Raw genomic sequence first — 25,135 nt, forward strand, 5'->3', positions numbered from 1 at the left:
ACACCTTGGGTGATATTTAGAAAATATTAGGCCTACTGTAGCCCATGTCGTTTTCTATTGAACGAAAATACATTTGCTGTGTAGTTAATGGTGGTTGGGCGAACCAATTCTAACTTGCGCTGAGTAATAATCATGATTCATTTATATGAGCAATAACATCAGTGATAGGATTTTCAAATGTGGCGCTCTGCACGTCACCGCTGTGCACCCTCTCCCCCTGATTGAAGGATCCGGTGATCAGCCTTGTTTCCGAGAGGCTGCAGAGCGCACTTGCCTGTGTTGACACCCGACGGATATGCGGCGATGCTCTGGCGTGTGAACGCGTTTGCAGCGCTCTCTAGGAAGCAGCTACGGAGAGATTTCGCCTCGGATGAGAGATTAGAAGGACGTACCACCAGCATCCGAGAAAAACGCTATCTTTTAGTCAATCCCGTCTGCTCGGTGTCAGCGGCCCATCGACTGTCAGAGGAAGCCGGGGGCTGGATTTGAAATGTCGCAGGGATGTGCTGGTGAGTTGGTTGGTACTGCAGAGCTTGTGTACAACCTATATTTTAATTAAAAAGCAGCCTTTGTGGCCAACTGGTGAAATAATTTAGACAGTGATCCATTGGAACAAATGTTATTGTCATATTTAGTGACGTAAATATTGTACGTACGAGCCTGAACAGGCCTAATCATCTGGTTTGAAGGCTGGTTTGAAGGCTATCTGCACTGATAACTATGGCGCTGTTTTTGCTCCTCTGTGATCTATTTTTAAATAGCAATGGATTCTTGTTTCCTGTCTCAGGATATTCTACATCAGCTACAGTAATGAAGCCACAAGGCTTGCTATAGCATGTTATTGTTTGGACAAACAGGGACATGTGATGTTGGATTAATTTCATTTGCAGCTATCAGAATCCCTTCCATAGAAGCCACATGGAAATGTCTGCTGAAAATAAGAAATTCTAAATTCAGAAGTAAACATGACATTTGTTTGTTGCTGCTTGTCATTCCGCAGCTTATTATAGCCCACAGTAGATTGCTTAGTACTGGGACAAATCTGCTCCTGCATTGTTAATCACTTTTCTCTTTTTTACAGAAAGCTTAAAGATGAAAGGAGGCAGAGGTGGAGTGAGCCCCTCCTTGTCCAGGACAGGTTTTCATTAAACCTTAGTGGAAGCAGGTACCAAGCATATCTTAATTTTATGAAATAATAAATTCAAACAATAAATATCATAAAATAAAAATATTCTTCTTTCCTTCTCAGTGACGGCTGTGTCCAGGAGGTGATGGAAGTGCTGATTGTGCTTCATCACCACTACTACCCATTCCTACAGATGGACACTCCCCTCCTGCACACCTGAGCCCGCACTCAGTGCTGTCTCCTTCCGCCCTTTCTCCTTCTGCCTCCCCTTGCTCATTTCCCACCTCTCCCTCCACCCTCCTCATCCAGCTGTTACTTGTTTCCCCCTCCCCACCACTTCTTACTTACCCTCCATTAGATTTTCCCCTTGATAATTTTCACCCTACCTCTATTACTATATGATGGCGTGCTACGGACGCTCTCTGGACTCTCCGTGCACACTAGCCTTGCTGGTGGGTTTCCAGTTTGCCTTTGTTCTCTATTTCTCTCTCGGGGGCTTCAGAGGCTTGGTGTCTGTCCTGGTGCACACCACAGAGCCGGAGTTTGATTACTCTCGACCTCATGATGTCTATACCAACCTCAGTCATCTAGGAGTACCGCCTCCCCCGCCTCGAAACTCGGGCACTGGACCCCCTGCCACAGGTCCCCCACTGAGAGACTGTCAGATTCCTTCACCGCTGCTTGGTGAGAGGAGTTAAATATGCATTGTTATATGTAAGACATGTGAAACATGTCTTACATGTGCACAGGGAAGTGTCATTTTGAGCAGGCAATCAATGTCGGAAACTCTCGAAAAAAAAGAGTTATTCCTGCAAGCCTCCACAAAACATCAGTTCCCAAACGTTCACATAAGTAGTTTAGTATATTCCAAGTCTTATTTGTTCTGTCATTCAAACACTTTATGTTATTTAATCTAAAACCTTGCTGTTTAAACTCTTCCGCTTGAACAGGGTATTTCACAAGGTTATAGTAAAAATGCATGAGTTTGGAAAGTAGTGAACATACGACAAAATAATGAGACTCCGATTATACTGCACAAGTAGATTGAAAGACCAGACACAAAATAAAATTCCTATTCCTATGTGTAAACGTACCTGGCAATACACTTGTTTCTGATTGTGATTCTAAATGTTTTGATATAGTTTTGTTGTTGTTAAATGAGACCCCTATTTACTCTAGAATTCTTCCTACACTGGGGAGGAATGCAAGTAAAACTAATGTTTCTTTAAGAATTCAAGGTAACATAGGATGAGTAACTGATATAGAAAATGATTATTTTATGGGTGAAGTCTTCACACTTATCCTTTCCGCTCCTGCAGTTGGACCTGTGTCTGTCCATCTTTCCTCTCCTCTGTCTTTGGAGGAGATCAAACAGAGGAACCCGTTGGTATTGCCAGGCGGACACTACCGGCCACCAGACTGTGAGCCTCGCCACCACACGGCCATAGTGGTACCGTACCGGAACCGGCAGATCCACCTCCGTGCTCTCCTCTATCACCTCCACCCTTTCCTGCAAAGACAGCAGATCCACTACAGCATCTATATAGTGCAGCAGGTCTGGTTATGCTTGAGTTTGTGTGTGTGTTGTTGTTGTGTGTGTATGCTCGTTCCAAAGTTTACTATCAGTATATTTTCAGACTGAATAGGTTGCATCTTATTAGCGTCTTGTGGTATCTATTTACATAGTTTTGGTTTAGTTTTGAGATATATGTCTAATATTCCCTATTTACAATGGATGAAAATGTAATTTATTTTAGGGTGCTTATTTTATTTCTTTCGAAAAATCCAAGAGGCCTACTGTGTCTTTGATTTCCTGGTTACTCTGGATAATTCATTGTTAAAATAAAAGACAACTCTTCACTGGAGCTACTCCTATTTAAGAAACTCTGAATCTCACAGGAGTGTGTCGTAAAACCCTGTCGAGATAAAAGCAAAACGATGGGGATGGCTAGATCCACATCATTTTGAGTCGGCTAAATTGGATTAACTGTATATCTAAAATAATATTGTTACTAAGGACATCTACAAGTCTAAAAGTCTTTAGCTTCTGAGGCTTCACTCTAGATGAACTGTAACCATAGAAACACAGTGTGAGATTATTTACTCACACAATGTGCTCTCTCATCCTGTATTTGTTTTGGACTTAATTCATTTTTGTGTGGCTGTTTCACTCCCTCTGTCTATGTTTGTGCCTTCAGTGGGGGAACAGTACTTTTAACCGAGCCAAGCTGCTGAATGTTGGGGTGCGGGAGGCACTCAGAGATGAAGACTGGAGCTGCATCTTCCTGCACGATGTCGACCTGCTGCCTGAAAATGACCACAACACATACACCTGTCACAAACAGTTCCCCACACACCTGTCTGTGGCCATGGACAAGTTCAGATACAGGTAGCAGCACAGTGTTTGTGTAATATTAATGTTTTGTGCAGACATAGTAGTTTTTAAGATTGTTTATTGGTGATGTGACCCTCCCAGGCTGCCGTACACACAGTATTTTGGTGGAGTGTCTGCAGTGACCCCAGACCAGTACATGAAGATGAACGGCTTCCCTAACCAGTACTGGGGCTGGGGCGGAGAGGACGATGACATTGCTGCCAGGTGAGGAAGATGGAGATGTCCACATCCTGCACGACGACACTAAACTGTGCATGTTGGCATGTGAGATGTGCACGGGGGTTTAGCATCAGAGCTACACGCACAGCTATTTCATCTCCTTCGCTTCTTATACTTTTTTGCTTAACTCATTCTGTTGTTTCTCATTTTTACAGTTTATGTACCACATGTTTTCCTTTTCTTTGACTACTCTTTATGTGTCCTAACATCGTCTTTCATCTTCACGTCCCCTCCCACTGCTGTGGCTTTGCTGTGTGTCTCTTGGAGTGGGCTCAGTGAGTATGTTCGCATGGGCTAGCTCACAGATTTGGGCTGGGCTGCATACTTTTAAGAGTTTTTTTAGGCAGTTTTTATCTCATTTCTATGCTGCGGTCCCCTCTCTTCACTCTCTGGCTCTTCTACCATTTGCTACTCTGTTTTGAGAGACTTTCAATTAAACAAGGAAACAAAATTAATAAAGCTTGCACTAATTATTACATGAAACAAAACAAGTACATTTCTCCGAAACCTCCTAAAACTTCGCCTTTTGTGCATGATGTTTGCAACTTAAACAACTTTAGTCACCCCATGTTTTCATTGATTTACTGTAGACAACTGGGGTGTACACAAGCACCAGAGATGGAAAAAGGGAACCACAGTGTTTTCTCCGCCTATTGGCCATAAAAGTATGTTATCCTCATGCATCACCCACAATTCTAAGTTTATTTTCTTGATTTTTCTGCTTTTAAGTGTATCACTTAGAGGCTAGATTTACTGAGATTTGAGTATTGCTTTGTATTATACAAAATATCATAAATAGTAAATAGCCATGCTTTGTTGATCTCATATTATCCTGACTCTGAGATTTAGTTTCACAGTTTTTACCTTTTTGTGAAGGGGATTGTTCTGTTCCTGTTAACTCTTCTTTTGTGCTGCCGATTCAGAGTTCGCCTGTCAGGCATGAAGATCATGCGCCCCCCAGTGGCTATTGGTCATTACAAGATGATCAAGCACAAAGGAGACCGGGGCAATGAACAAAACCCACGCAGGTACAGATTTACACACTACGCACACACAAAATATGGAAGGATATTTTCCCCTTTCCTTGTTTTTTTTTAAACTATGAAATAAAAATGTGGCAGATGGACTTTTTTTTTTTGTCAAAACTTTTACATCATATATTTTTTTTCCTCGGGCTGCATGCTTATTTGTTTTCAGATTAATGTGATTTCCCACAAAACCTCAAAAAGACTATCTAGTTAATTAAAGAATTTTTGCAATTGTGACAAATTTGTAATCTATTATTCAGCCCATTTTTTTAGATCTATTTGTATGTAATATTGATGAAGGATGTGACTTTTTGTGGTTATGCTTAGAGAGAATTAGATCACAAGCTTGGGTCACTTTTATGTCAGTCCATTAAATATGAAGCTAAATATGAAACTATTAGCTTAACTTAGCATTAAGACTGAAAACAGATGGAGACAGCTAGCCTGCCTTGATCCAAAGGTAACACAATTAGCTAACCAGCACTTCTAGAATTCAATAGTTAACACATTACATCTCTTTTGTTTAATCACAATAAAAACTGACTAATAAAACCTTGGACAGAGCCAGGCTGGCTGTTTTCTCCTGCCTCCAGTCTTCATGCTAGTTAACCCTTTCCTGGCTGTAGTTTCATTTAACACAAAGACATGATATCGATTTCCTCATCTCCTCAACACAATTCCCATTATGTAAAACTATTCCTTGAAAGTTTGCCCCTGAAACACAACCTGTGGTATTATGTTTGTCTTTTTAGATTTGACCTTCTGAAAAGGACCAGACTCAATTGGCGGTCTGATGGCCTCAACTCTCTGACCTACGAACTCCTTTCCAGAGAACTGGAGCCTCTCTACACCAATCTCACCGTCGACATTGGAGAAGACCCCCGCGTGCCCCCGGGCAAAGCACCCATCCCTGTGAAAACAACAACTTCCATTCATCAACATAGCAATAGCAAGACAGGGGACGCAGCCACACAGGACAAGAGGCAAGAGAGCAATGGGGCAAACATGACTGTGGCCAAACCTGCTGCTGAGAAAACAGAATCTGCCCGGTCAAAGGCGGCAAATCAAACAACAGAGGGGCAGACAGGTGTGGTGAAATAGGACGAGGTGTATAAGAAATGGTCTGCATCACATCTGTAGCATAAAGTGGCTTCTTACTTGATTTTGATCTGAAAAACAAAAAGCAGTGTAGATCTGTTCTGTTGTTGGACATAAAGTACACCAGCTTTCTGTACTCAGTTCAGGTTAGGGATAGTTTTGAATGGATCAAATGAAAAAGCCCCTGTTTTTCTTCAGGGGTGCCTTTAGGAACACGACCAAGTCACCACTCGGTTTATCGTCCACTGAATGTGACACTGGCTGTCGTGAATGACACGTCTATAGTTCATGACTTATATGCGGCCAGGAGACAAATGGTGAATAACTCAGTCTTACCCATGTAGAGGTCCAAACTAAATGAAAATGAGACAGCAACTACATCAATCTCTGCTCTTTTCCAGACATCGCAAGTCGAAACAACCCATCTGCTGCCAGCAGTTTCATCCAGTTTGCTCCCGAAAAACTGCTGCTGTCAGTGCACCCCACACACCGGTGGGTTTGTGTTTGTGCCTTCTCTCTTTTATGCGCATTTTATAGACTGGTATAGTTGCTTGTAGACTATGACCTGGGGTTAATTTTACCTCTCCTGCCCTACAGGAAAATGTAAGACAGCAGGGAGGCTTAAGCTGATCCTAGATCAGGACAAATGATTTGTTCCAGGACTGCCGTTTTATATTTGTGTGCATAGATCAAGCGCTGACAAACTCCATAGTTATCAGACAATTCTAGAGTTTATATTTATATAGAGAGACTTTATTGTTTGTTTACTGATTTGTTTTCCTTACAGTCTGGTGCCTCTCTCTCTCTCTGACATTTAGTTTCTAGACAATCAAGTCATATGGGAAGATAACTCGTATCTAACCACATAACATAGTGAGGAAATATTATCATGACTATCTTTACACCTGTCAGATAAACTTAGACTTGGCATGATAGTTGTTGTCTAGTTTGACTATACTCTTGATACATGGATAGACATGTGCTTCTGATATTACCTGTGATTTGTATTATTTTTCTGATAGACTAGTCAAGTTTGGAAAAAAAAAGCAAATTTGCAGACAATATTGTAGGCACGTGACCACACATTTGCCAGTTTCAGATTGTATTTTATTAATTACAATAAAGCACTGTGTATAGATCTAGGTCAGCCTTTTACCGGAGGCCTGATGTCTTCAGTATATTATGAAAGACCCTGGTGCTTGTCAAAGCTGTAAATGAGTATCAGCCTTCATTCGCTTGAAGGAAGCGAGTGAAGCTTTTGTATGTGGAAGGAAAGGAGACGTAGAAAAGTGAAACGTGTTCAATTAAATATTTCATAATTATATTCTGAGGGCTGACAAATTAAGACATGCATGAAAGTTATTTATGTTGAGAGATCAGTATCATCTACCTTTTACCTCTCAGATATCCCCCCCACATAATATTCATATGGAATGTATTATTGAGCTTTTGTGAAGGGAGAGCTACGCCTGTGGATGTGGACTTAAATCAGATCAATCATATGAATTGTTTTGCTGCTATTGGACAGGGGAAAGGGTTACCTGTATGATTAATCAGCTTGAAAAATGACATATTGAGATATTAATGTTCTGGTGTGGAGTTGTGTTTTATCATACTTGCAAGTAATGTATAACTACTTCTAATTTGAATGTATTTTATTAATTTATTAAGTCACTGATAGTGATTAATGCACAAACTTGTTTGTGTATCTGTTCTAGTTTTTGAAACACCCCATTTCATTGCAGATCTGATTATTTATCCCTTTAAACAATGTCTCCACGTCTTTTCTGTTAACATAGTGCCTCATAAAATGAGTCCATATTACTGAAGGCCTGATGGCATACTGCTGAGTTATGTTTGAGTGCCCTCTAGTGGCACAACATCGAATAGCACCCACCAAATGGAACCGAGGATTGAATGAAACTGCAGTGTTGTGACATGAATGGTAATCATTAATGTTTGCCATTCACAGGTTTCAGCCAATCAAATCTTTGCATTGCTCTGTGTGGAGGGTTACTCGTTTGAGTAGTATCACATGGTTGATCCTTAAAGGAGTAAAGCAACTCTCTGATTTCACTGGCTTACACAACCAAAAATTACATGTTTATGAATGGATATAGTTTTATAGAGGGAATCTGTCTAGTTTAGGATTAAATGATACTGTAGTGTTGTACAAACCAATACAGTGAGACATAATGAAGCCCGATTTGTAAGCTTTATATACATAATAGTTTAGTTGCATATCAATAGATAATATATTCTCCATGTTTCATATTGCCTGGGACAATGCCTGTATGACATGAAGCAACACTGAAAGCTTTTAAGGACGTAATGTTATCTCAGCAGATGAATCCGCATACTGCGTGCTTATCTGGAGATTGTTCTATATTTAATAAATAGGTTAGTTTTTATAAAGATTGTTTTCGCATAAGTCTTGGAAATATAAACTGTGTAGCTATATGCAATTTCAGTAAAGAGCATTGGGAGTTCATGACACATTTTTTTTAAAGAGTTAATTTGATCATGAGGTCATTCCCTCGTTAGACACATGTTTGAGAAGTGACTTGGATAGGATGTTTTAGTATTCATGGCAAATGAGACTTAGTTAATACACCACATTACGTATGATGAAGCACCGTGATATTTGCATCATGCAATGATACTTGTCATCTTAAGTTGCCTTATTTACTGACCTTGTCTTGAAGACGAGAGTGTGTGTGTTTGTATGTGCCCTTGTGTATTGAGCAAGGTCATAAAAAAGGCAACTGAAGAAGTGATCTATGATGGACAGTATTGTGAGAGAAAGCAAATATGTATACCAATAAAAACACATAACCAAAAAATGTGTTTCTCCACATATTTTGTCACTGAATTCATTTATGCACTGCGAGGGATTACACACACTTAAATACACGTACACTTACATTGATACACTTATCCTCCCACAACACTCAATGACTCACTCTTCACGAATACAGATATAACTATTTTGATGAATGCCTCCACAGCTTTATATCAGAGATCATATGGTCAGGCTTGTTGGTAGATTAGAAATCATATACTTATCATCAACACATCTAAAACTGCACTAACCTGTTACATCACCCTGTATAATGCGGGCTTCTGTGCCCTATGTGGGCATGAAGAGCAGGATTAAAAAGTTGCATATGAGATCATACCTATAAATAGACAGTAACCTCCAGCTCTGTACGTTCGATCTGTTTCATAATCTAAAAAGCTGTATGAGTCATAGAGACAGGGCAAAACACAAAACTATGTGGACAAAAAGCACTTTAAAATCAATCCCAATCCAACACCAAAAACACTTAGCTATACTGTAGCATGATAAAGGTGATATTATGCTTGTAGCATCAACAAAACCTGAGGATTACAAACGTCATAAAGGTAGTATACTGTTGGCTCTGCTGGTCTTGTGCAGTTGATATTACTAACTGGTTTTATAAATATTGTGACTGCCTGTGATAGAGCTGAAATGCATCGCCCTCACAAAGGTGAAAGAAAAACACCCACTGCCACACTAATTCTGTAAAAAGAACCAAACAGACTCATACAAGATTTCCACGTTTGTTATATAGTGCTTTTATTTTAACACATCTTACTAATCAATTGCTCTTTAAGGTCTACTTCTGGTGGGATGTTTTCATGAAGTGCACACCTGAGAATGCAGCCACAGGACACCAGCTGATGTCAATAACCTCGGTAGACTGAACCAATTAGTCAAGGAAGCGAGAGGTATAAGGTTTGTTTGTTAAACTCTTTGGTTTAGTACATCTTCAGTTTATAATAGATTTTTTGGCCATCCGTATAAGGCACTAATGATTTGTATTTCGTATGTGGACATATATAAGGAAGGTTACGTTAATGTATTTCTTACATATATTGTATATGTGCCCTTCCCTGTGTAATGGTGCTGGTAGATGCCATAGAATAAACAGCACATGCCAGGTGGGAAAGCAGTGTATATCATTAGAGAAAGGTGGTGCTGCTGGGCCTTTCTGCACCTGTAGAACAGGGTTTGTTGTCCATAAGCTTCTGTAGCTACATTCTCGGTAAGAGTGTGGAACTTTTTGTAAATTGAGTAAGATCAAAAAGTTAAAATCGGAACTCGCTTTTTTTCTCCATCATGTTTTATACCTCAATTCAGCCAGCTTTTGTTCTGCTTGTAGGGTTCACCACCAGCATAACAACCCCTGCATGATGCGCTGTCTTAAGAAAAGGAATTGTTTAAAGATAAACAACGTCACTTCAGGTAAACAACAACAACCACATTAGCCACAGTTGACAATGATGGGTTAATGGTAAAGGCTGAAACTTTGTGTAACAGTAGGACAGGTATCAAAAAGCCATAAAGGGACACAAAAAAAAGTTACCCAGCAACTTATCAAGTTAGCTAATATTGGTTAAAGTTCAAGTTAGTCTATCGCAGCAACACACCTTACTTATTATATATCAAGTATTATTTAATGTTTTCGGAGTTATATAGCTCTTTTGAGTCTGTCTGGCTGTATATGACCATATCTGGTACTTGGTATGACCAAGAATCACATGCAGTTACTAAATATTCTTAAAAGGCATGTAATAAAAGAGCTTTAAGAAGACAATATAGTGAGATTCTATCTATAATAACCACCCATTACGGATAGAAGTCTACCTATGTAATGTTGGATCTAATTTTACAAGACATCATGGCATAATATCATCCTCTAAATTCATCACACCTGGACGTTTTTTCTGCGGGATGTTTTGTAATGCTGTCACTCTGTAACGGCAGCAGTGACAGCCTAGTTTGCACTTTGCCTCCATTAGACTGACATACTGGCCTGCTGGAGTGACTGTGGTAGGCAGACACAGAGGGCTGAGGCAGCCTTTAGTCACCTCCTGTTACTGTATGGCCTACGAGACACATTCGACCTCTCACACGCTCTGCAGTACACTCTCACAAACGCATGCAAACACAGAAAGATATAGTCCCACAGACCATTACACATGGATGCTCATAGAAGTGCAACACATTCACAAATAATGAAAAAGCAAGAGACAAAAATCTAGAAGAAGGATCTAGGAGAAGTATAACATATGTTACACTGTTCTTTCATTAAGTCAATTCCTGAATAATGAAACAATACAATATCCACTTAAATGCCCCTGTCCCACATTGTGTTATTATTTTAATAGCTTATTGTTGTGAAATCAAGCATTGTTAACATCTTCAAAACTTTACACAACGTCTAGTCGCCACAAACTTTTTAATTAAAAATAATTATGTCAAGCTGAAATAAGGCGCAACACAAAGTACTTATACCATTGTGTATTTGGTATTAATATGAAGCTCATTATTAGCCAAAAACTAAATAATTAAAAAACGTAATGAAACAAACGGATAATAGCCTTTTTATGTGTCAGAGTCATCCAGTATGTTGTGACTATGACACATAGTATACATGCATATAAGTAACTGTATAGGAGCTTAAAAACAAGTTGCTCGATCAGTCACTCTTTTAGTGTGAATCATTGTCACGCATCAATGCAAAATTCTGCCATGATAGTAGGTCACAACATTTAGTTATATAATCACTCTTAATGTTCTGCTCTGAAAATCATCATATCATCGGATATGGAAATAAAAGATATGAGAGGACGTATCGAGATCCTGAGGCATCACACGCATTGGGGGCTTAATAATGAGGAGGAAACTGGATCCGCCGTCAGGGTCGTCAGGGTTGGACCCTCATTCCCGTCTCATCACACGGCTGCTCAGCTGCTCCTGTCATCCATATTTGCAGCCTCAGTGGACAATTTCCTCAGCCGCGGGCCCTCTCAGTGCTCACAACAACACATAGATCAAGTGAATTAATTCTGCTTTTGTGGCAGCGCACTGGAGATCTAGGTCATGCAGTCATGGCTCTGTTTTTTTGTGTGGCCACCTAAAGCCATGTCAACATCCTCATATCCTCCCGCACAATCTGACCTTGACATTGCCAGGTGATTTTCACAGAGGTGTGTATGTGTGTCTGTGAGTCTGTGAGTCTGTGAGAGTCTTTGTGTGCCAACATGAGTGTATTAGTATGTGTGTTGACATGCACATGAGTGTTTCCTTTTTGTTGAGAGCATAGGTATGATGAGATGTGCTATGAAAAAGAATGAGATGCTGTCTATACATAGGACTTGCCTACGGCTATGTGTGCATGAAACAGAGAAAGGGAAGATAGAGAGCACAGGAGTGGATGTGGGAGGGTGAGCAGAGTGTGAGAGGCAGAGGGAGGATGACAGAGAAGGGAGTAGGGTAGGAGGGAGAGCATAGGAGAGGAGGAGGGAGGGTGCAGTGAGGGGACTGTGACGCAAGCTGATCGGGACTGTTTACTGCTGATTGGCCGGGGTGGCTGCCAGTCACAGAAGCTGGGATTCAGGCACTGCTAGGAGAGCAGATTATGAAGCGGAGCTCAACCAGCGGCACATCTCCTTTTATTGTCTCAATGGCTGCACACGCATTCCTCCTCTGCTCCCTCGCCTTGCTGTCCGCGCTCAGCCGGCCTGGGCTCTCCTTCTCGGATGAAGGATTGGAGCCGGGACTCACCTATGAAGAAGTGCCTGAAATCCTGGACAGAAGGTAAGTCCATCCTCTCTATGGCTGTGAACAGAGGAGGGGTGTAGGGGTGGGGGGGAGGGGTATGGAGAGATGCATGCGGGGATGCTGGGATGCTGATGTGTTCACTTGGGGTCTTTCTTTCCCTCTTTGCCTCCCTTTCCTTGTCTCTAATATTCCCTTTGGATTAATGGGTGAGTGTAGGCATCATTGGTGTTTCAGAGAGAGCTGAGCTGCAAGGCTTTGTTTGTCTCAGTGTTGCGGACTGCATCAGACGCTGCTCATCGATCATGGATGGGGCTGTTGTCTCAGTACAGTAGTGTTGGTCTGGCAGAAGGAAGCTAAATAAGGCTGGGGCAGTGGGCCTGCAGGGGAGAGAAAAAGAGAGAGGAGGGAAAAGGGGGAGCAGCACGGAGGGAAGGTAAACAAGGATGAGACAGAGAGGAGAGGATACATCAGGGATGGTCTGTTGGGGTCTGTTTACTGATGCAGTCATCGAGAGAGAGAGTGGGAGAGAGAGGAAGAGTTGAGCAGGGAATTCTAGCTCGCCATGTCTGCATAATGCACATGAAGTCCTGCAGGTCGAATCTGAATAAAAGATTTAGAGCTCAAACCAGGGGGCAATCACAGCAGTGTCACAGGGACAGGACTGAGTCCCCAAGCCTTTGCTTGCAGCAGTTCCTGACTGCTTATACAGACATCTAGGCAATGTATCTGTGCCAAAACCATGTAAGGCTCTTGAAACTATGCCATGCATCATGGCTCACACAATCCTCTACAGCGAAACTGCTTCAAAGCCATAAGATGCTGCAGTTTCTTCTTGTTCATGACTTGGCTTGTTGCACCTTCAGGAAAGTAACAGACTTCGGAAAACAATAGATTATTACTGCCATGCTTTTATTCATCGCAGAAACACTCTTACCTTTACACATGTTTGCAAGCTCAATCTGGTGTTTGTAAAACCCAGACAGATCCCTATCTTAACTTTTCACTGCAGTCTCTCCAACAGAGAGACATTCATTTCTCCTGAGATTTCGAGCCTGTTCACAGAATCAAACTTTGTATGTTAGTCTGCAATGTAACAGTTGGAACAACCGGCCAAAGCTCCTTTTTCAGCTCTGACACACTCCAAGATGTTGTTATATAAGAGCAGCCTTTCATGCTTTTCATTTCAGAGACCTTGTAGGGTGCATAACATTGGTTTGAAGTACAGACGGAAAGATACAGGGAGTTAGAAGCCTCTACTGTTAATTGACAAGGGGCTGCAGGAAGTAAAGAGATAATATTCATTATTTTTCTTTGGTTACGGACATGACAAATATGGAACTGGGCAATCATTAATAAAAAGTTATTAAAAATACTTCCTAGAGATGCCACTCTGTGATCTGCCTTAACTCAATCACTATCTTTAAAATACCTTATAGGAAAAGTAAGTAAGAAGTACCTTTAAGAAAAAGTGATGTCTTTTGAGTATACGTTTTCTTATTTAAAGCAAAAATGGTTGTTGTTAAAAAGGTCATAAATAAATTGACTAATGTTCGTTTGTTTATAACTGTAATACTCTCTAATGTTTAAATACTTTAAAGCAATCCAAGCACAATATTCCCCTGAAAATCTAACTGGGGTTCTATAAGGGGTGCCAAGGCTGAATTCTAATTTTGGAAATTATTTCTTTAATCATCCGGGCTGAGACGATCAACAGTGCAGGCAAAATACAGAATAAGAGTAAAGCTACTATAAAAGGAGATTTTGCAGCTCTTGAGATTTTGCAGCTCTTTTTTACGGCTCTAGAGGGAGCAACAATAATGAAATGGATACCACACAAACCTGGTCACAAATGTTGTTATGATTAGCATGAACGTGCACACTGTTGATGTAAAAAAGTTGTATATACTGTATACAAGAGTCGCACATTAGAAAATCAATCACAATAGAAACCCCCTTCAATTTCCAACGAAACCAGTGTTTAGAAAGCCCAGTAAACAATTACACAAGTCCATAAGATATGACCCAATTGCTAGAGCCCGTTGCAACACAATCAAATTACATTAAGTTGTTCACAGCTGCCTGATAAAAACAAACAAATGGCCACTGACGCGTTTACAAAGACTGAATGGGGTCAGCACAATTAGTGCAGCAAAATAAATGTGCATCATACAGTGCTAAATTCTTCACAGGCTCCAAAACAATGCTGAAATTTTAGAGTTAAAAACACTAAGGATTGTAGTATATAGTCAAAATTACAGGTAAATAGTCAAATATGCATCAAACACAAATTGCACACACTTGCATTTACATGCGAGTGTTTCTTTATTTAATCTATACAGCATTACGTAGCACAACAGTGTCATGTTTACGTTTTATTGAGTTTTGTTTGCTATTTTTAAGGTTTATCCTTTGCATGTATGGTCAACAGCGTTAATAAGTTTAACTTAAAAAACTGTTAAACACTGAAAAACTGACCCAAATATAGGCACAGATTAGAAGACAAATATTGGATTGCCAGTGAAGGACTGATGAATGATCCCCTTCCAGGGAAAGATTAAAGGGTTTTAAGACCACCAGCTAATATGAAATATATTACAGGTTATATTGTGACAAAAGACAAATAATTATGAGTAGAAATATGTTTGCAATTTCTTGTTTGATTGAAGTCATGATGTGTTACTTTTTCGTACAAGCACTGAGGCATTTGATCTCAGATTAGGAGGATTAAAAACAACAAACAAAACAACCCTTGACCCGAAAGCTTAATCCGTGCTAATCAATCTATTAATAGGCCTGAACATGTCCAATGTAGGATTAAGAAACGATTTCCCTATTATTGGGTCCTGATTATTATTGGGTCCTGATTATTGGGTTGTGACTAAGACCTTATAGTTCACCCCATTCATTACTTGCTTTTTAATTACTTAAATTAGAAAATAGTTGACAAGTATACTCCCAAAAAAACCATTATCTTTGAGATTACCATTACTGCACAAAGTACTTCACCTGGTACATTGGGAAATACTATCAGAGCAGGGTTTGAAATTTCATTTAGGCATAACATAAGGAAATATGAGTACAAGAACACGTCACTGTAGTCTGATACACTGTTGATAAACAAACAGACAATGGTTTGAGCCTGAGAAACTAACATCTAATGGTTAAAGGTCTACATTTAATTGCTGAATATTACCTTTTGTGTTCTTCTAATGTTGTTTTAATTAACAAGCTTAATGAACCACGTTATTTACTGATTGACTCGATTAAACCAACAAAAAGCTATTACACCTTTAAAATATACTGGTGCATTAGGATGTACAGGCTTGGATGGACTCAACCTGCTTTACATTGAGTCCAGAGGCTCAACACTCTGAGGTAGCAGAGGCAAAGAGGGTTTGTTTACAAGTTTGAGGGCACCACCCCTTCTCTGTGCTCATCAGCACACAGCAGAGGCTCAGATGAAAGATGATAATCAGCTTTCCATTTACCAGCTTGAATAAGGAAATCCAGTGAAAACGTATTGACATTCCATCAGTAGCATTATGACTCTCATTGCTGTTAATATTTATAAGCTAGACAATTACTTATCTAAAAAGAACTGTAATATTAATAGACTGAGGATCATCTCATTTAATTTTGTATTGGTCATTCCGACATTTAAGTGTATGTTTTTGTTTGTACACTTGCATGCGCATGTATTTAGGGTTATATGCAGAGGGAGCGAGGTGAGCCAAGGAGTGGCTCTGGCATGGCTTTGATTATATAAAGGGCCTGTTCAGCACCCAGGCACCGTGTGACAGGCTGAGCCAATGATGGGGCCGCAGCAGTCCTGGGTTGCTGACCTCGCGAAACTGGCACAGGAACAAACGGCTGGGCTTTAGTTAGCGCTCACACACACTCCAATGGCTCCTTTCAGCCAGCTGAGGCATAGGTGCAGAGGAAGGAGTGCTTATTCACTTGTGTTAAGGATGGGCTGAGGTAAGGGGGGCGGGGGGTGAGGTGCATATGCAGCTTGTTTAGAAAGACACAAACAGTTGTTAATTCCCGACTGTACCTGCAGAGGGCTTACATGAATTCATATATATGTAAATAAGATACAAAATGTAGATGTCTAGGGGGATTTTTAACCTTTATGTGGTCATTAGATTGTAAGGTTTAAAATATCAGTGCAGATGATAAGTGAGCAGCGTCCGAGTACAACGCTACTGAGGTTTCAGTCACAACTGCCAAAAGCACAATGCTTTTGGCAGCTCATCATATACAAACATGCTTACCCAGCATTCAACTGGGCAAATGTAAATATTTAGATTTACTATATAAGTAAACTGTCATATTTTCACCAATTAAATAATATGTGCAGACATTACATATAAGCAACTTCATAGGAATGTACGCACACACACACACACACACACACACACACACACACACACACACACACACACACACACACACACACACACACACACACACACACACACACACACACACACACACACACACACACACACACACACACACACACACACACACTTCCCAGGGAGTCTCTAATGTAGCCAATCATGATGCAGTATGTAGGTCAAACAGCTTGTTTGCAGAAAATGACAGCATGGTTCCTCCGCCCTGATCACTTACTTATCTCACTTTCTAACCTCATCATCATCATGCAGCCTTCCGTTATCTGGTTCACTTGACTGGACCTAATTTCATTTGAATTACTAAGAAAAATGGACAAGAATAATCTACAGCTGTTTGAACCAAAGCTGAACTGAATGCTGCACAATAAAAGAGTCGCCTGCATCTTTTTTTATTACTTACAATCGATGATAACATAAGGAATGATCTATCAGTACAACACAAAAGCATCATTCCAACATAATGCATTCAATTAATGTAGGCCTAAAAAATGACTTGAATCGAGAATGAATCCTGTGAGGAGATACCAATTACAGAAATTAAACTAAATGACCTATTACTGACTCATTTGTACTTAGCTCGATTCCAGTGGTCATCGTCAAAGTTCAAATTGACTGGACGGGTGTATAGTGTCACAATTTTGAAGTCAGTATTAATTAGCACATGAACTGTCTGTAATTACTTAGGCTCTGACATCATACCTTAATCCCTTCATCGGGTTCAGGGCCTTTGTCTCTCCACATTTGGGCTGCTGGGGCCCTGGCCTGTGTTTACCACTAATCCTAATCCATCTGGCACTAAACTACACAATATTGCCCAGGTTGAGACCACACCAGAAGGGTAGATAAGAGCTCCAGGCTGCTGCAATTGATATGTCTGGAGATCTACCCTAAGTCTGTAACTTTCAGTGCTATCAGACACGTTAATAACTTTTTGCTGCAACCCAAATCTGCTCACCTGATTTGTTTTGCACTTCCCTGTCCTAGACCCATAAGACTGAAGTGATGGACTAAAGAGGTGCTTAATATTGTGTCATCCAAGATGCGTACCACCATTATAATCTACCATTATAAAATAAACATAATCTTGATGAGAAGGTAGTTTTCTTGCGAATAGTACAATAAAGCCTCACTGAATGCGATGTAACAATCAATGATGATCAATGTAACTCTCCCCTATAATCAAAAGACTGTACTCTGGATGGTGGAAGTGGAGGCTTTTAGTACATTATGAACAGATGAATTGCCATTTTCCAGGCTTTGAAGAAAAAAGCTCCAGCAGTGTCTGGTTCAGAAAAACAAAGATTAAACAGTCCTTGGAGTCACAGCTATTGCATTGCTTTTGAGTGTTTAATAAATATTTAGGTCATCCTGCTATTGTGTGTTTCTACTAAAAAGGCCTTCCCTACAAGATCACAGAGTTACTATTCAACTAAAGACAACATCAATCCCAGATGAAGGTGTTTACAGACATCGCTTTAGTTGTGCTACAATTAATAAAATCATCGGAAATATTCATGACCAAAGCAGATAAACAAACTGAATAAGTGCCTGGTGACTGTCACGCGTAATCCCACAGGTTTTTGGGGTTAACCTTTAACAAGTCAATTATAATAGGCTATTGTGTGGAGATTAGCAAGACGGCCATGGTGATAGGGACAAACCAGGGCAGACCACACAGTCACTGGGTGAACATTACAACAAGCAAAACTAGCTATGTCAGCGCCGCTCAGTAAGCCCATTGCTGGCGTATTACGTCTTTGATTAGACAGTTAAAGGGATCAGGATTATCTTCTAGAAGTCCAAGGCTACACAGGGTTTAGTTGGACTGAGAGGAGGACAGCTAGGGCAAACATGTGACTTACTTTGTGGACTGATATATCTTTCAGCAAAGTATTTTGAATACTATGCAGCTGTGCATTCCCATGGGAAATCAATCTCCAAGCATTGTAGATGTTGCAAAATGAGGAATTTGATACGTTTGAAAATCAAATTAAATGCTTGTGTTTATTTATATTGTATTTGGTCACTATCATACATATTCAATATTTTGTAAGTGGCATGCCATACACAAAACATCTCATTTTGGTGTAGCATTTGACAACTTAAACCCATAAATAATTGTATTGCTGTTTAACCAAAACATACAGTATTCTAGCAGCACAGAAGTACACTAATTATGTTTGACTTGTGTAAGTGGGAATAATCTTTCATATCTTTTTAATACATTATAACATTTGCTATAATAATAGAATTCATAAATATTCTTGGAGGTGTTTTTTTTATAGACTAGCCTGCAAAGCTATTTTGTGTCACTGTTTGCTGCAGCTGCATCAGTAGACAATGAACCTTCCTGTCCAAGAGAAAATGCTAAACAAGCATTCTGTGTATTATGGAGCATTATATATATATTTAAAAAAACTAATTTTCCTGCTTCTTGTCATCCAAAGACTTTATTTTGTCTTCTGTCTTTTCCACAGCAAAGAGGACCCCCATCAAGCCACAAGAATCACATCAAGTAAGTAACAAATCTGGTATGACACAAGGCCTGATTCCATCCAACCTGCCATGTTCATTTTGACGTTGATGCGTTGGATAGATGCTGGAGACATCTTGCTTCATTGTAACACAAACAGATTTTGAAGTGTGGCTTTTTTGTAATCCATACACCTGTGGTATTCAGATGTTTGGCTATATTTAGGCTCTTTAACAAAAAAGGCAGAGAAATTATAGAGACATTCCTTCAAATGATGTGGTTGCAAATCATATGTTGCTGGAACAAGATGAACAGTATTTGTAAACACTGAACAATACTACCGTAACTGTGAAATAAACTGCTGATGAGTCACTCTGATGACGCAAAGCAACTGGAAATAGATAGGAGCCTGAGCACCGGTGTGTGTGTGTGTGTGTGTGTGTGTGTGTGTGTGTGTGTGTGTGTGTGTGTGTGTGTGTGTGTGTGTGTGTGTGTGTGTGTGTGTGTGTGTGTGTGTGTGTGTGTGTGTGTGTGTGTGTGTGTGTGTGTGTGTGTGTGTGTGTTTGAATTCAGCTGAACTTTTATGATTATGTTGCAATCTGCATTGCAGCATTGCAATCAGCTTAATGTGTGTACTGATATAATCTTTCATGGTGCAGTAATGTGTGTTTGTGCTTTCAGGTCAAGATGGTGGGTACGGCTTAGAAAGTGAAGATGTTATTTTGACGCCTGAAGAAGAAAACCCACTTAGGAGAATACTGCAGGTACACACACACACTCTTCTCCACTCACTATCTCCACCATCAGCCTTTTATCTTTATCTGCACACACACACTGACACACACTGGGATGCACACAAACAAAACAGAGCATATTCACTCAGCCACACTGCTTGACCTTGAATGTGGAAGTATTGTTGGTCTCACATTAACCAGAGGTAAAGTATCTTTGCTACCCACACACATGCGACCACTCTGACTGAAAATAGTGTGAAGGCATACTGTACAAGCGGCTGCATCCAGACATTATATTGATTAAATGACTTCTTGCAGTAGCATTTCTGATACTACCATTTTCCATATGTTAGCTGTCATCTCAGTTAACATCCCCCAAATCCCTTCATAGCCAGTGTGACTGCAACTTAATGTCTTGTAAAATATGCTGAAATAGTCAAAATGCCCTCCAGTGAGATGTGGCCTTTGAGCAAAGAGATTAATTCAGTCTAACAGCTACCACACTATTATATGCAAATGTTCCATGAAAATAGACAACACATCCACATTTTATATTCAGTGTTGGGAGCACTGAACATTTTATGGTCAGAATGAGAAAAAATCCTTCAACAGTTGGATAAAAGTACACAAACAGTTGTTTTTGGTGATTTTGTGATGTTCCTCTTAAAGCATGAACAGTATCAGCAAAATCTTGTAGGTCACAAAGATCCCCTGAAATGGGTCAGAGCAGTATGTCTCAAAATCTGCTCGAACTCTAGAGGAAAGTCTAAGAATGCACACTGTCTTCTGCCCAAGCTTAGATAGCCAGTTTACTGCAGTTTTTTTTAAATTTCTGCTGTGCTTAATTCCTCTCTTCATATGTTTCACAGCCTTTTAACTGGCATCAGCCAGGGATGTCTACCAGTAAGAGGAAGCTGCTCCAGTCTCTGATGGGGCCCTATGGCCCTCTAAGTGTGTCGTACAATGGGAAGACCTGCATTCTGTTCAAGGCAAAGCGCCTGGCAATCCGGTACAGGAATCACACCTTTATTGACCTGACTGAGAAGGTCTTCAACACCAACTCACCCGTGGACACGAAAGGCTCCATCTGCACTAAAGAGAAAGCTACGTAAGTTAACCTTTGTGTTTTGAGGAATTTGGTTTAATTTTCATGAAATGTTGCACTTATTAAAAGACAGGAGGGACTCATATGTGTGCGAGTCAACTATTTTAAAAGCTTATGTATCTGGTACATACACAGCCAAGGAATTATAATAGGTTTGCTTCGACATACTATTAGACACATATATAGAAAAATAAAGTATCTAAGGGAATGGGTTTAATATTTAATGTGGCCAGTTGAGAATTTCTCAGAGCAACTATGTTAAATCCGTTTTTTACGTGTGTGGTTTACTTTTACCGCAGGCTCTCCCTAAGGTTTGGTGATGTGGAAGACTTGCGAGGTCTAGTAATCAGGTGACATTAACATGCTTACTACACCTCTTTTTACAGACAAATAACAACAATAGATATCTTTCTAAACTGTGTGCACTTTGCATGTATCTAACTGCATTGTCTCTCACGGCAGGCTTCAGATGTCAAACACATTTTACGAGGCAGCTGGTCAAAACTGGTTCACACTAGACAGCGTTCACATCCACTACAACTGGACCCAGGAGGCCACGTTCAATGCCAGCGAGGTCTACGCTCCGGCCACGTCATCCTACCATTGTCAGCACGTCAGCAGCCTGCACAAATATGACACCCTGCTAGTGCCAAGCTCCCACACTGACACATCCGCTAACTGGCACATCACTTTCACTGATTTCCAGGTACACTGTCGCACAGGAGGCTAAGCATTTGTGTAACTTTTATAGTTATTACTAGAATTCACTGTTATTTAGTCTTTCCCACTGTTTGCTACCCGTATGCATGTGAAAGTATGTTTGCCAGCCATTTTCTTATGTGTTGGCTGTCAGTCAGTCTGGTTGCCGTCTGTTTGGCAGTCTGTCAATCTGTCTGTACACTGTCTGTTTAGCCATCTGCTAGGCTGTCTCAACCTGTCCTTTTGCCCAGTGTTCCTGTAAATGGTAAGCCCAGTAAGAGCCAGTTGTCCTCTTTACTTTAGCCTAATCTCATCCTCCCCTCCTTCTCGCTGTGCTTTTCCAGATCCAGGCCTTCAATGTGCAGTCAGACAAGTTTGCATCAGCCAGTGACTGTGCCACTTTCCTAACACCAGCCATCCTGATGGGCTTGGTGACTTCTTTGATCCTGCTTCTCGTCTTAGCCTATGCCCTGCACATGGTGGTACACCTCAAGCACATCGACCGCTACGAGGAGCACAAAGCCACCGTCTACTTTCCCCGTAGTCCAGAAGCCGAGTTGCCAGACAAAAACAGCCTGTGAAGGAAAAAGAAGAGCTGAAGAACGACAGGGAGAGAGGAAAAGAGAAAGCTAAGAAGTGAGGCCAAGGGAGGAGCAAGTGAATCCAAGAATGAAAAAGTATCCTCCACAGAATACTTGTTCAACAAAATGACAACTTGCCTGTTCTTATAAAAACCTTGTACGTCTTAACTACTTTAAGTAAATGCAGACCGTGGTTGGATACTTTTTCTTCTTTTCGCATTGACCTGCATCTTGGCATCCACATTTTGAATAAAGCCTTTGGATGTTTAAGCCTCTCCCTGAGAGACGGTTCATGATCCTGATGTCAAAGGTCAAGAACAGTTCCGGGGCCCTGAAGGGCAACAGCATACAGGCCTTTACCCCAGTCAGCCATTAAAACCACAAAAGGCTAGCAACTGTAGCTAATACAGCTAAAATCAGATGCTCCAGATTATACGTATGTATTACATGGCTCACCAGTGTCATATTACAAGCTTCCATCACACACATCGTCTTTTCAGCTTTCATTACAGTGTACTTTGTCTAATAACGCTGCAAGAAAATATATACTTCAAAAGCCAGTTTTAAAGCTGGAATAGCCGTATTAGCTGCATGCCATAAAAGGCTGGTCTATCTGGGCTAGCACAGTGTTTCCTAATAATAAGGATTACAGAGAGTCTTGCATGATTTGCAGCTTAAAATAATCAAATATGGCACAAAAGAGAAGAAGCTTGAAAAGCTTTTGAGTGTAAGCGAAGAGAAACATCGGGAACCACTGGTTTAGCATCTGGCTGGAGTGAATGGACAAGCACTACTGGCCCTTCAGAGCCTCTGGATCCTCTCACCCCACCCCTGAACAAGACTGCTGCTTGGGATTTAACTGTGAAAAGGCCTTTTACAGACCAGCCAGACTAAGGGGGTTCTACAAACTAGCACAACATTGGTTGGTTGCGTAAGCGCCAACAACAAACTATCAAAGACTATAAAAGGAACTATGCTGCACTGTCTAGACTGCTCTGACTGAGGGCGTGGCAGGAAGCGGGTCTTGCGATGACTTGACTCTCTGAGAGTCAAATGTTGGACAAGGGAGGCCTTAGGTCCTCCATCCAGACCACTGGATTTGACTGCCAAAGTGAAGCTACCAAGGAGTTGCCATGAAATATGGTGAGGACATAGCAAGACAATGTGAAAATAAAAGCTAACCGTTACAGCTATGTACAAAACAAAAACACATACATGTACAGAAGTCGCTCTGAGGAGGTCTTTTTTTTATATACAATGTAATCATGAAATACTATTAGGTACAGGATGACTATGCTAATCCTCATAACCCAAAGGATATACAAAGCTGTAGATACATTAAGATCTCTATACGATCATAGCTGTTTACTATCTTCAAATATTGCACAACTCATAAGCATAAGTACAAGTAAGACATTGTGCTATGAGGATTGGTCAGCGTATCAATGCATATGATTTTTCTACAAAGTATTAACATATTACACTGTCTGTATATTTGTTTTAAGCTGGGCCAGACAATGTAAGGTCCAGTTCCATCTAACTGTAAATTACAGTACAAATTCCTACCATAGAAGGACGATACTATGGAATGCCGTCCACTCACCAGGACTTATAGATGCCATTATTATGCCAGAAGCCACACTAGCAGCAGTAACAGCATCAGTAAGTCATTCCTACTGATAAAAACAATCAGCATGACAGTAAATAGATATCTTAACATTCGATATGGCAGTTCTGTCAATCTGTAGCAGTGTGAAATGTGTTCTTTGGTCATAAATGTATCCTACAAACTATGAAATGAGCGGAGGCAGTTTGTCCAAGGACCAACTGGTGTAGATTGAACAATAAATGATATTCAGAGGAAATGGTGTGCCGTGTTTATATTTAAAGTTGTGTTGTTGTTACATGAATGATATTGTTTTGGTAATTACAATCAAATCCAAAGTTGGGGACTTATATTATTCAACTAATGATACTGTTATTTTAGGCCTGACCTAAAGGACAAATAAAAAAGAACACCAGTTCAATGTTAATCCTCAAAGAACTGATTTCAGTTTTTTTGGGAGTATTTTATGACAAACAGTAGTGGTTTAATTGAATAAAATAAGATCATGCCAAGCATATTTTGAAAGCCCCATTGTCATTTGTGTAGACACTTTGTGTTCTGCAGCGACATCTAGTGGATACAACCTGCCTCTGCAACTACCACTTGATCATGATTAGCATACACTTTATAACTAATGTAACATTTTAGTAATCTGATCACTTTTCAGTCACTGCTTGACAACGATGAGCGTAATTACAAGTCAACATCCATAATTAAATCACAGTTGAAACGTTAAGTTGCTCTGTTATTTCAACATGTGTCGTTTTGTTTGGTACTTTCGTTTCTCCGGTTTCTTCTTCCAATGTTTGCTAGTGGGTTAAGATTCCCGGAAGTTTGCAGAGGCAGCAAACAAGACGAGATGCAAACCACAGGTAACTAAAGTTGTCCAGCGTAACATTACATGTGTTCTCCCCATCACCTGAGTTTTGTGTAAAGTGTAGCATGCCTAACTGTGAGATAAGGAAAGTGATTTCTGTCTAACGTTCGCCCAGTTTTAGACTTCAGCCAAACGAGCGTTCTCTATGCAAACCTGAGGGAAATGCATTTCTGGGTTCATCCAA

At 40.4% G+C, this 25,135-nt stretch overlaps 2 protein-coding genes across 2 annotated transcripts; both read left to right on the plus strand.

Annotated features, from left to right (window-relative positions):
* The first annotated feature begins 261 nt into the window (after positions 1–261).
* Positions 262–7,019, plus strand: b4galt3 (UDP-Gal:betaGlcNAc beta 1,4- galactosyltransferase, polypeptide 3). The gene is made up of 8 exons (XM_063892739.1): positions 262–509; positions 1,082–1,165; positions 1,250–1,810; positions 2,446–2,681; positions 3,325–3,515; positions 3,603–3,725; positions 4,664–4,768; positions 5,521–7,019. The coding sequence occupies exons 3-8, from the start codon at positions 1,525–1,527 to the stop codon at positions 5,867–5,869; spliced, it is 1,290 nt and encodes a 429-aa protein (XP_063748809.1). The 5' UTR covers positions 262–509; positions 1,082–1,165; positions 1,250–1,524; the 3' UTR covers positions 5,870–7,019.
* A 5,270-nt stretch (positions 7,020–12,289) lies between these two features.
* Positions 12,290–24,332, plus strand: atp6ap1lb (ATPase H+ transporting accessory protein 1 like b). The gene is made up of 7 exons (XM_063911019.1): positions 12,290–12,494; positions 19,354–19,391; positions 20,031–20,113; positions 20,953–21,191; positions 21,488–21,538; positions 21,651–21,894; positions 22,232–24,332. Exons 1-7 carry the CDS (start codon positions 12,316–12,318, stop codon positions 22,466–22,468), a joined length of 1,071 nt encoding a protein of 356 aa, XP_063767089.1. The 5' UTR covers positions 12,290–12,315; the 3' UTR covers positions 22,469–24,332.
* Positions 24,333–25,135: the final 803 nt, after the last annotated feature.

This window comes from Eleginops maclovinus, chromosome 1 (assembly GCF_036324505.1).
Source record: "Eleginops maclovinus isolate JMC-PN-2008 ecotype Puerto Natales chromosome 1, JC_Emac_rtc_rv5, whole genome shotgun sequence".
In the NCBI taxonomy this organism is placed as follows: Eukaryota; Metazoa; Chordata; class Actinopteri; order Perciformes; family Eleginopidae; genus Eleginops; species Eleginops maclovinus.

Excerpts from the sequence above, each read along its gene's own strand:
- b4galt3 (XM_063892739.1), top strand. The coding sequence starts at position 1,525 with ATGATGGCGTGCTACGGACGCTCTCTGGACTCTCCGTGCACACTAGCC. Across the intron at positions 1,811-2,445 it reads GATTCCTTCACCGCTGCTTG|TTGGACCTGTGTCTGTCCAT; the intron begins GTGAGAGGAGTT and ends CCGCTCCTGCAG. Across the intron at positions 3,726-4,663 it reads GACGATGACATTGCTGCCAG|AGTTCGCCTGTCAGGCATGA; the intron begins GTGAGGAAGATG and ends CTGCCGATTCAG.
- atp6ap1lb (XM_063911019.1), top strand. The coding sequence starts at position 12,316 with ATGAAGCGGAGCTCAACCAGCGGCACATCTCCTTTTATTGTCTCAATG. Across the intron at positions 12,495-19,353 it reads CCTGAAATCCTGGACAGAAG|CAAAGAGGACCCCCATCAAG; the intron begins GTAAGTCCATCC and ends TCTTTTCCACAG. Across the intron at positions 19,392-20,030 it reads AGCCACAAGAATCACATCAA|GTCAAGATGGTGGGTACGGC; the intron begins GTAAGTAACAAA and ends TTGTGCTTTCAG.